Genomic DNA, 12345 nt, shown 5'->3' with positions numbered 1-12345 from the left:
CTGAACACCAAGGCAACCTGGGAGAAGTGTGAGGGTAAATGCCTGGAAACCGGTTAGGGCTATCCAAAAGCACAATGTGCCTAGCGAAATGACTGGAAGGGATCCTGGAGGTGTTTGAATGTTGTAGACTATAAAGCTACCATACGCTTTTGGGATAAACTTTGGTCCTCGGACATTCAAAAGGTGTCCAACCTCTGCGCTATGGAAATATCAAGAAGTGAACTAAAGTGGGCTGCCCGAGTTAGAAATAGATTTGTAAAAATCGTGGCAAAACTGAAGCTTGGAAAAACTGAAGTAATGGAGACATCCCACGTATCGAAGGGGGATCTGAAAGAGGCCTGTAAGAGAGAGTCTCGGCAGCGGTTTTTATTATGGTTAAAGAAGCTTCCATCGAGTTACATATTGGAGTCCTGGGATAACCTAAAGATGTATCCCCATGTATCTGCATTCCGGAATCCCCAGTTGTGAATGCTGCTATTAAAATTTTGGGTGGCGCTGAATCACTGATTTCTAAAACTGGAGGAGTTTGATACACTTTACTACTCCGATAACTGCACCTGTGGATTACGATCCAGTTTTTAATGTTCACCTTTTATTAGATTGCTTGCACTTTTATAGAATACAATGTCAGATTTTAAAACCACTTTTAAAAAATATATATATAATATTTGTCATCACAATGAGTCACTTGCAAAACAAGCTTGGGCTAGAAATATTGTTCGAGATTAAGAGTGATTAATGCTGGCCAAACTCCATGTTAGATTCTGCAGGAGGAGTGTCGGAGGCGACAAACTGGATAATATGTGATATTATGCTGTATTCTTTATTTCGTGGGAGGAATGAGTTGGTTGTTTTAAAGATTGTTTATAGGACTTGGGGTGGGGGTTTGGTCGAGGTTGGGGTATGGAGCTTTATACTGCTAATGTGTGTTTATTGTTTTATAGACCTGAGTCTAAACAATAATAAATACTGTTTTACATTACCTACTTTTTGGGGGCATTTTAGACCAGGCTGTTGTTCTGCGTCTCTTCCCTAAGTCGCGCAGTGAAGGGTGGACTGTGGTGTTAGAAAGAAATTATGAGATAATACAAAGCCCATTCAGTCATTATCTGCTGGTCAGTTGTTTTATTTGGGAGTTGCCTAATAGAGAACTATTGTGTGGGCTCAGACCAATTTCAGAGTCTGGTTTTTAATCATTGGCCCAACAGTACATGGACGCCCTGATTGTTACCAACATAACACAAATACGGTTTTATAGGGTTGCATGCTTTATATATTTTATTGTTGTTCCTCTGTAGAGACAGTTGATGGATATGCCCACCGAAGATGTAAAGTCTGTTAATTGGTATTTGGTGATATTTGTTTTTGTTTTTTTAAATACTTGGTTTGCATTAAATTTAATTTGAGACAGTTAGTTTGAATTTTCCGTTTAAGTTGTGGTCAGAGAATCCAAACAAGAGGAAGAAGGTGAGGGGTAAGTGAGCAAACCAAAAAAAGGTTAAAAAAAACAAAAAAAACTTTGGCGTAGGCACGTTCATGGGAGTACAAGGAAAAGAAGTGTGTGCTTAGAGCTTAAGGAAAACTGGGATGGCAAGTATAAATAAAGGAACCAGAGAAAAGTAAAACGGCAGAAATGAAGCAGTTGAAGCATGAAATGTTAGTCTAATTATCCATTGCCTTAGAAGGTAGAAAGAACCTTTAAAGTAAAAAAAAAAAAAAAAAAAAAAAAAAAAAGTTGTATGAACTGAAGGATTTTCAAACACTTCTCAAATTTATTGTAATTCAAACAAATTATTTGGAATTAATAATCTGAAATCTTTTTATTTGTACATTACATCCATCCATTTCAACACTCTCCCCCCAATGGGGTCTACTCTGTCCCATTTTATCCATTTCTCCTTATGTGGTGGAAGGGTTCACCATTTCCAATACCTAGAGCAGTGGTTCCCAACCTTTTCATTTCGGTGGACCCCCATTTTATCAATACTGGAGCCCGGGGACCCCCACTGAATCATTATTGGAACCGGGGGACCGCCACTGAGTCAATACTGATAGCTGGGACCTAATATTATTACATTTTTTAAGCTGCCGCGGACCCCCTGACGAGGCTTCGCGGACCCCCAGGTTGGGAACCACTGACCTAGAGTGTTGATTTCCTACTAAACGAGCCTCTGGAGGCAAAAGAATCTTTATACTGGTCAGATGCTCGGGCATACTAAATTGTCTTAGGGCTTTCACCCTGGAAGAGTGATGGCATGGTTCTGTAACAGTGCCAATTCTCTGCGAAAGACATTTGAACGAAAACACAAGTGCTGTGCAGAGATAAGATGGATCTTCGTTCTTCTCCAAATAATGTAGTTATTTTCTGAAACGTGATTCTCAGTTGCTAACCACCTTTTCCATTTCCTGCAGGTCTGGACTCCAGAGGGTTCTTGTTCGGCCCAGTTCTAGCCCAAAGACTTGGCATTGGGTTTGTTTTGATAAGAAAAAAGGGTAAGCTGCCAGGTCCCACAGAGAGTGTGTCGTACTCTCTCGAGTATGGAAAGGTACGTCTTAGATTGTCATTATCTAGCTCTAGTTTTGTAGCTTCTCCTGCTTTCCACGTAGGGCTTTAACAAGTTTTTTAACTAATACGTAAACGACTGAGTTACATACGCATCATACAGTTCCGTGTGTATGTTATTCAAGAGTACGAAACTCTTAAAAGCAGTGCTGAAAGCGCGCTCGCATGCACCCTGTTCGTGTGGTAACTAAAATGAAACCTGAATTTTAATTGTAACTGTGCAAACACACCTTATCACCAGGTACTGTACCATATCAATGCTTTCTTGATCAGATAGTTTAAACTATCAACCCTGTGGGCAAAGTTGACGAGTAGCCCTTGCCATGTGCAACACCTTCGCCTGCCCAGACTTTTTAGCTATCAGCACTTAACGAGTTGCATCTTGTAGATCTAACGGTAAAAGCAACATAAATGCAATATTGTTTAGCCGAAAAACTAAGACTGACCGAATGAGTCACTTGTTACATGTAGCTTATTAATAGCTAAGCAGTTTGAAGAAAACAAATGTACTCCTCGCTTAGAGACTTAAGGGGTGTTTTTCCTTTGTGCGCTCCGAAGCTTGGATTCAGTTCAATTCTGTTTTTTTTTCCCTAAAGTATTTGTTTTGGTCTTGTGCTATAGGCTGCCTCATCATTCCTCACTCGTATGTCCTCCCAGTTACGCAGTACAGCATTTCTTGTAGAGGCTCTTGAGAAATGTAATAAATATAAATGCAATAAAAATACAAAAGCATTAATTCCAGTTGATTACCGCCAGCTTCCAGAAACAGAGTTCTAAAACTCCGTTTAACACTAGTCCGCTCAAAACATATATTGGAGTCCTAAAATGTCCAATATTGCACCATGTGTCTAATGTACCATATCATTTTTTCGTTCATATCCTACTGCATTCTGCAAACCAACCACCCTTCAGTGTTATGAAAGTTGTGATTTTCATGACTTTTTTTGTTACCCTTTTTGGGTGGTGCCTAATTTAGACTCTTTATTTTGTGTACTTTTTTTTTTTCGCTTACCCAAGTGCACATGATTATGGGGGATAGTGGGTGACTAGTTGAAGGCTGTGTGTTTATTTATCGCCTTTGCATTTCTTAAGTTCTTGAACATAGTTATAGATCACCGTTCTGTCCGAGTGATTTATGTTCATTTTAGTGTTCCAAGAATGTTTTTGTTCTATTGTTAATCACTAATAACATGAAATTAAGCAGCCTGTAGCCATCAGTCCTATTTTTTCTTCCAGGTGCCCAGACATTGCAGTTCTTGTAAGGCTGCTACACATCAATGATAGAAGACAAACTATGCATCTCATCCAGTTTCTCACATGCACCTGACGGTTACGCAATAGCATCTAAGTGCTTAGTTAAAAAGTAGGTGACCGACATAGTGAAGATTAGCGGGCTGCAATTCTCTTAAGTAAAGTTAGGTATTGGTGGCTGCATGCAATCAGAAGCGGGACTGATCCAGAATGAAACATTCTTGATGCTTCAGGGGACTCGCTCCCGCGCAAGGCCTCCTAGCGAAAGCTTTCATTAAAACCAGGAAGCTATAACTCCAGGAATGTGGAAACTGGTTGGCTCGTTTTTGATAAATTAAGCCCTCCTTCTTAATCTAGTACTAAGCGGCAGGCACATGTTTCAGTTTCCATTTCAAGAGCAAACAGTTACGGGCTTTAGTGTGTGGTCAACCTAAATTTCCTTTATTTACAATTCTTTTATTCTTCCTTTGTCTGGTGCCACTTTGATTGAACACTTGGTCTAATTTTTTTTTGTATCAACCTAGAAACCATTGCCCATTGTAGTATGTAAATTACATGGCACAGCTAATGTGCATACTGCAAACAAAAACTAGCAGCCATGCAATGAATTGGGCCTACTTAAACCATTGTACATCTGCCGTCCCTATTCCCTCTAGAACTTTGGCCAGTCTTAGTAGTTCACAGTAAAGTGACAGAAGCTGCCTATTTGCTGGCACCATTGCCAAACCTCTTTAGTTTGCCAGTCATTCTGACGTTGAGACCTATGGTCAGCCATCGGAATTAGTGGCTCTTTTTCACGTTGAACAATGGGCCCTCCAGGTTTCCAAAGATGGTTATGCCGTACCATTTCTGGATGCACCTTGCATATTCCCCCAGTTTACTCTGAAATTGGGAATAGTGTTTTTTTTTCTATCAAAAATTGCTCAGCACGTGGGTGATCGATCTGGTATGAGAAGCAGAGAGAGGACTAGAGTTCTGGTACACTTGAAGAATGGGGTTCTATGACCATATTTCCCTTCATACTTGTGTTGGCTCTTCTGGTCTTTACAAAGGTCATGTTGGTGGTTGTGGCATATCTTTGCAGGCTAGGGAATACATGTTTCATTGTACCTCTCTGACTAGCTGCTGAAGACCGGTTCCGGGGACCTTGCTTTAGACCACCTACTGATATCCGTGTCATTACTCTGCATTCTGGGGTTCTCCATCGATGAACCCAGATCTCTTCAGAACACTAGAGGGTTGTGTTTTACTGCACCATTCCGGACACTGTGGTCTTGAAGGGTGTCCTGCCTGCAACAAGCCTGAGAAATCCAGGTTATGGCTCTCGGGACCTCTCTGCCCACCACCCAGGGTAGGTCAGTCCAGGTGCTGCTAACACCACTGCCATGTGATCCTCCAACAGGCAGGGCAGAGTAGGGTCTCTTACCCTCTGCTTAGAGGCTCTGGCAATGGAAGACTCTTCACTGGATTTCCCAGGTTAGTCATCTTGAGCGATTCCTCAGATCGAGGCATACAGTCTCGGCAGGCAAAATGTTGCAGGTCACAAGTGGGTTCTGCATCTGAAGGTAGCTCAGGGTAGACCTGTTTGCTACTTTTGCAAATACTTATTGTCATTGTATTTTTGGCAGTGTTGCAGATCACAAGTGGGTTTTGCACCTGGAAGTAGCTCAGGGTAGACCTGTTTGTTACTTTTGCAAATACTCCTCATTGTATTTTTGGCAATGTGGTGTTTTTTTCTTTAGTGTCTCTGGGAGAGATGCCCCCCCACCCCCCTCCTTGAGACTTAAGCCTCCTGTTCCCCCTTTTCTGCTGATCGCACAGGTTCATAAGAAAATCCAGCAGCACCAAGCACAACCGATTTTGGTTGGCTGAGACTGGGCCAGGAGGGTCTGGTACTTCGAACTGCTGATCCTGAGCATCTGCCAGACACTTCTGCTTCCTCTTCGGAAGAACTTTCTATCCCAGCAGCAGGGCAGGACCTGTATCTGACCCTCCGCAAGCTAGTCCTTCATGCATTGAGATTGAAAAGGCTTCGACCTGCTGTTTTCTCACTGCAGTTCCACCGATATTCCAAGTTTGTCACTTAATGCAGATAGAAGGGAGGTAACCCTCTTACAGGTGAAACTCTGATCTTCTCTGTAGCCTCTAAAATAGTCCTCCTTTCCCGTCTTAACTGTTTTATGTTCAAGAAAGACAAGTAGCCACAGTGGGCAGGCAACATTGAAGAATCAATTTGACACTGCTCTCCGCTGCCTCCCCATAAGGTATGAAACTCCATTTAATTTTTTTTTTTTTTTTTTAAATAATCTGTGCACACCATGTGGATCTTGAGTATGTTCAAGCTGCTAAAAGGTAAGGTTACTTAATTTTAAGTCAGTTTGCAGATTGAGAGTTTTTTCACATGGCATCCTCACTGATGAAGGGGTTGATCTTAGGTTTACTTTTGTAAGCATTGTATTCTCCCACTACCAGAGAGCATGATGATGTGTAAAATACTGTCTAAAGGTGGTGCCTAAGATCTTCGTGTTTCAAGTCGAAGTCAGCGTGACTCATACAGGATCTGCTTCTGATGTCAAAACCACTGTATTGATTTATAGAAGATGCTTTTCAAGTCTAGCTGGAATGCCATAGTGACATAGAGTGTGAGTATCTAAAATTGTTACAGGCAGCAAACAGTTATTACAGGAAAGAAACATGTTTTTTTGCTCATCTTTCCGAGCTTGATGGAAGTAAATCTCATTTGGTTTTTCCGTGGGGTAGAGGAGAGGGTAACCCTTTGAATCTCATGATCATTTTGATTCCTGATAGGCTCCATTGCAGTCTCTAATGGAAAAAAGTATTTTGTGTTTAATAACAAAACTGTTAAGTGCTGAAATCTCTAATTTTTATTGTTTCAGGCTGAACTAGAAATCCAGACAGACGCAGTAGATGCCGGGCAGAAAGTTCTCATTATTGATGACCTGCTTGCCACTGGAGGTAAGTGAAGGTCTGGTTAGTTGGCAATAGGGATAAGCTGGCTATCTGTGAATTCCATAAAACAACTGTGGTGATAATCTGAAAAAGCATTGATGATCTGTGATTTTCTCAAAACCCTTAACCCATAGAGTTTTAGATTTATCCCATTTTGCTTCCTAATCACGCTTTGGTTTCACACCTTTTCCATGAGCTTCACTGGCTTACGATTAAAAAGCAGATTCAATTCAAAGCTCTGTGCTATATGTACAGAGCCAAAGTGGGTCTGCATTATAATCAGGATATGATAGTGCCTTACTAGACCACATGTACGTTGAGATCACTGAATCCGGCCCTGTGCCCAGGTTTTGCTTGGCCCATATGGGAGGATGCTCCCTTATGTTCCTGGGTCCAAAACTGTGGAATTCCCTCCCATAACCTCTGAGAAATTGTACTTCACTACTTGCATTCCGTTAAGGCCTAAATACCTAGCTTAAGCTGTCAGAATATGGATTTCCTTTCCCTTTGCTCAGGGCCTAGAAACCCTTTTTGGGTAGCTGCCCACTTTATGATATATATATATATATATATATATATATACATATATATATATATATATATATAATATGTTCGATGGCATGTGTAGCTGCAGATACACATGCTGTGCATATCCCGCCATCTAGTGTTGGGCTCGGAGTGTTACAAGTTGTTTTTCTTCGAAGAAGTCTTTTCGAGTCACGAGATCGAGGGACTCCTCCCCATTCGGCTCCATTGCGCATGGGCGTCGACTCCATCTTAGATTGTTTTCTTTCCGCCATCGGGTTCGGACGTGTTCCTCTTCGCTCCGTGTTTCGGTTCGGAAAGTTAGTTAAATATCTGAAAATTCGACGGTATTGTTTGCGTTCGGTATCGGGTTAGTTAACGCAGATCGACACCGAATCAAGAAAACCTCCGGTAGCCCTTCGGGGCTTCGATTCCCCAGCGGGGCCTGGTCGGCCCAACCGCGTGCGTCTTCAAGGCTAATGGAACGGAACCCATTCCGCTTCTGCCCTGAATGCCACAACAAGTATCCTTATACAGATCAACATCTGGTCTGTAATTTGTGTTTGTCCCCCGAACACAAAGAGGATACCTGTGAGGCCTGTCGGGCGTTTTGGTCGAAGAAAACGCTTCGGGACCGGAGAGCACGAAGGCTTCAAATGGCATCGGTGCCGTCAGGACACCACGACATCGAGGAAGAAGAGACTTTCTCCATTGCCGACTCGGACGAGCCCGAAACAGAGCAGACGCCGAAAACCGTGAGTAAAACAGCCCCAGCTAAAACTCACGCAAAAATCATGAAGGCCCAGGGGACGACACCGCCAGCAGGCCATGGCTTAACCCGTAAAATCGGTGACCGTCCATCGGCACCAAAAAAGGTCACACATGTGTCGAAGTCATCTGACTCCGGTCGAGATACCGGCACAGAACATACTCGACACCGGAACCCTGGTTCTGAGCAATCTCGAAATCGAGATACCGGCACCGAGATGAGTCGACACCGAGAGATCGGAACACCGAAACCAAAAAAAGTGGCTTCAGAGCCGAAAAAGACTGTTGAAAAGGTTTCAGTACCGAAACATCCTGCTTTGGAGCCGAAAACAAGCTCCCACACCGAGGAACAAGGCCTTTCAGCACAACTGCAAGGCCATAAATTTGGACAAGAGCTAGAAGCAGGGGAGCCAGATTATACACAAAGAAGGCTCTATATTCAAAAGGATACAGGGAAAATAAGAACTCTCCCTCCTATAAGGATGAAAAGGAAACTTGCTTTCCAAGAAAAAGACAAACCACAGGCAAAGGTGGCAAAACAAGTAACTCTGCCACCATCACCACACCACTCACCGCAACCATCACCAATTGCTACCCCACCTATGATGCAGTCTCCAACGCACACAGGGATGAGCTAGGATGACCCAGATGCATGAGATCTTTATGATGCGCCTGTATCAGATAATAGTCCTGACTGCTACCACGCAAGACCATCACCACCTGAAGACAGTACTGCTTACACGCAGGTGGTGTCCAGAGCAGCAGCTTTTCACAATGTGACACTGCACGCTGAACCGATTGAAAATGACTTTTTATTTAATACTTTGTCGTCAACACATAGTCAGTACCAGAGTCTTCCAGTGTTACCAGGAATGTTGAAACACGCAAAGCAAGTATTTCAAGAACCCGTCAAAGGCAGGGCCATCACACCTAGGGTGGAGAAAAAGTACAAGCCTCCCCCTACAGACCCTGTGTACATCACGCAGCAACTGACACCTGACTCAGTAGTAGTAGGCGCAGCACGTAAAAGGGCTAATTCACACACCTCTGGAGATGCACCACCACCCGACAAAGAAAGTCGAAAGTTTGACGCAGCGGGGAAAAGAGTTGCAGCACAAGCAGCCAATCAATGGTGCACTGCCAATTCCCAGGCTTTGTTGGCAAGATATGACAGAGCTCATTGGGATGAAATGCAGCACTTTATAGAACATCTGCCCAAAGAGTTCCAAAAGCGCGCACAACAAGTGGTGGAAGAGGGCCAAAGTATCTCCAATAACCAGATACGATCGGCAATGGATGCAGCAGATACAGCTGCAAGAACTGTGAATACAGCGGTCATTATTCGGAGACACGCGTGGCTATGCACCTCCGGATTCAAGTCCAAAATCCAACAGGCTGTGCTTAATATGCCGTTTAATGGACAGCAGTTGTTTGGGCCGGAGGTGGACACAGCTATAGAGAAGCTGAAAAAGGACACAGATACGGCCAAGGCCATGGGCGCGCTCTACTCCCCACAGAGCAGAGGCACATTTAGGAAGACACAATTTAGAGGGGGGGGGGGGTTTCCGGCCCAAAGCACAGAACCCTCAACCTCACAAACCAGACCCACATACCAGAGCCAGTATCAGAGAGGAGGCTTTCGGGGACAATACAGAGGTGGACAGTTCCCTAAAACTAGAAAACTAGAGGAAAGTTCCAAAGACCCCTCAAAATAAACAGTGACTTCAGTGTCACAAATCCCCAACACATAACACCAGTGGGGGGGAGACTTAAAGATTTTTACCAAAACTGGGAAGAAATAACAGACCCGTGGGTCCTAGCCATTATCCAACATGGTTGTTGCATAGAATTCCTACAATTACCACCAAATGTGCCTCCCAAAACACACAACATGTCCAAACAACACATGGATCTATTACAGCTAGAGGTCTAAGCGTTGTTGCAAAAAGATGCTATAGAACTAGTACCCAATCATCAGAAAAGCACAGGTTTACTCCCTGTATTGTCTAATACCCAAAAAGGACAAAACTCTAAGACCCATCTTAGATTTCAGAACACTAAATCTTTACATCAAATCAGATCACTTTCACATGGTGACACTTCAAGACGTAATCCCCTTGCTCAAACAACAAGACTACATGTCAACATTAGATCTCAAGGATGCATACTTCCATATACCCATACATCCTTCGCACAGGAAATACTTAAGGTTTGTAATCCAAGGGGTACATTACCAATTCAAGGTGTTGCCATTCGGGATAACAACAGCACCAAGGGTCTTCCCAAAATGCCTTGCAGTAGTGGCAGCCCATATCAGAAGACAGCACATACATGTATTCCTGTATCTGGACGATTGGTTAATCAAGACGAATACGCAAGAACGGTGTTCTCAACACACAAAATACGTCATAGAACCCCTTCACAAACTAGGGTTCTCACTGAACTACCAAAAATCACACAGCCGTATCAAATACAACAATATTTGGGAGCAACAATCAACACAAAAAAGGGATTGCCACTCCAAGTCCACAAAAGGTACAAGCATTCCAAAACGTAATACAAAGCATGCACCCAAACCAAAGGTTCCAGGTAAAATTAGTGATGAAACTACTAGGCATGATGTCCTCATGCATAGCCATTGTCCCAAACGCAAGATTACACATGCGGCCCTTACAACCGTGCCTAGCAACACAATGGTCACAAGCACAGGGTCAACTTCAAGATCTAGTGTTGATAGACCGCCAAACATACACCTCGCTTCAATGGTGGAATCCTATAAATTTAAACAACAGATGCTTCCATGGTAGGGTGGGGAGCACACCTCAACCAACACAGCATCCAGGGACAATGGGACACTCAACAGAAACAACTTCATATAAATCAGTTAGAACTACTAGCAGTGTTTCTAGCGTTGAAAGCATTTCAACCACTAATAGACCACAAACACATTCTTGTCAAAACAGACAACATGACAACAATGTATTACCTGAACAAACAGGGAGGGACACACTCGACACAGTTGTGTCTCTTAGCACAAAAGATTTGGCATTGGGCGATTCACAACCACATTCACCTAATAGCGCAATACATACCAGGAATTCAAAACCAGTTAGCTGACAGTCTCAGTCGGGATCACCAACAAATCCACGAATGGGAAATTCATCCCCAGATACTACAAACTTACTTCCAAAGATGGGGAACACCGCAAATAGACTTATTCGCAACACAAGAAAACGCAAAATGCCAAAACTTCGCATCCAGGTACCCACAGCCTCACTCCCAAGGCAATGCGTTATGGATGAGTTGGTCAGGGATATTTGCTTAGCTTTTCCCCCTCTCCCACTCCTTCCGTATCTGGTAAACAAATTGAGTAAAAACAAACTCAAACTAATACTAATAGCACCAACTTGGGCACGACAACCTTGGTACACAACACTACTAGACCTGTCAGTAGTGCCTCATATCAAACTGCCAAACAGACCAGATCTGTTAACTCAACACAAACAACAGATCAGACACCCGAATCCAGCATCGCTCAATCTAGCAATCTGGCTCCTGAAATCTTAGAATTCGGACATCTAGACCTTACACAAGAATGCATGGAGGTCATCAAACAGGCTAGGAAACCTACTACAAGACATTGCTACGCAAATAAGTGGAAGAGATTTGTTTATTATGGTCATAATAATCAAATCCAACCATTACACGCATCTGCAAAAAACATTGTAAGCTACCTACTACACTTACAAAAGTCTAAGTTAGCTTTTTCATCCATTTAAATACATCTCACAGCAATTTCGGCTTATCTGCAAATTACACATTCTACTTCACTATTCAGAATCACAGTCATAAAAGCATTTATGGAGGGTCTGAAAAGGATTATTCCATCAAGAACACCACCAGTCCCTTCGTGGAACCTCAATATCGTATTAACACGACTCATGGGTCCACCATTTGAACCCATGCACTCTTGTGAGATACAATACTTAACCTGGAAAGTAGCCTTCCTAATAGCTATCACATCTCTCAGAAGAGTAAGTGAAATACAAGCCTTTACCATACAAGAACCCTTTATACAAATACACAAACATAAAGTAGTTTTACGCACAAATCCCAAATTCTTGCCAAAAGTCATTTCACCGTTCCACTTAAATCAAACAGTGGAACTCCCCGTGTTCTTTCTAGAACCAGATTCTGTAGCTGAAAGAGCATTACATACATTAGACATAAAAAGAGCACTAATGTACTACATTGATAGAACCAAACAA

The 12345-nt window shown here is 42.8% G+C and overlaps 1 protein-coding gene across 1 annotated transcript in view; it reads left to right on the top strand.

Annotated features, from left to right (window-relative positions):
- APRT (adenine phosphoribosyltransferase) overlaps nucleotides 1-12345 on the top strand; it is a 55868-nt gene that overhangs the window by 32315 nt on the left and 11208 nt on the right. Inside the window, exons 4-5 of the mRNA XM_069217039.1 lie at nucleotides 2413-2546; nucleotides 6712-6790. Coding sequence (XP_069073140.1) covers nucleotides 2413-2546; nucleotides 6712-6790 — 213 coding nt within the window. The remainder of the gene's footprint in view (nucleotides 1-2412; nucleotides 2547-6711; nucleotides 6791-12345) is intronic.

The sequence above is a fragment of the Pleurodeles waltl genome, chromosome 12 (genome assembly GCF_031143425.1).
Source record: "Pleurodeles waltl isolate 20211129_DDA chromosome 12, aPleWal1.hap1.20221129, whole genome shotgun sequence".
NCBI lineage: Eukaryota > Metazoa > Chordata > Amphibia > Caudata > Salamandridae > Pleurodeles > Pleurodeles waltl.
This window is presented reverse-complemented; position numbering and strand designations above follow the sequence as displayed.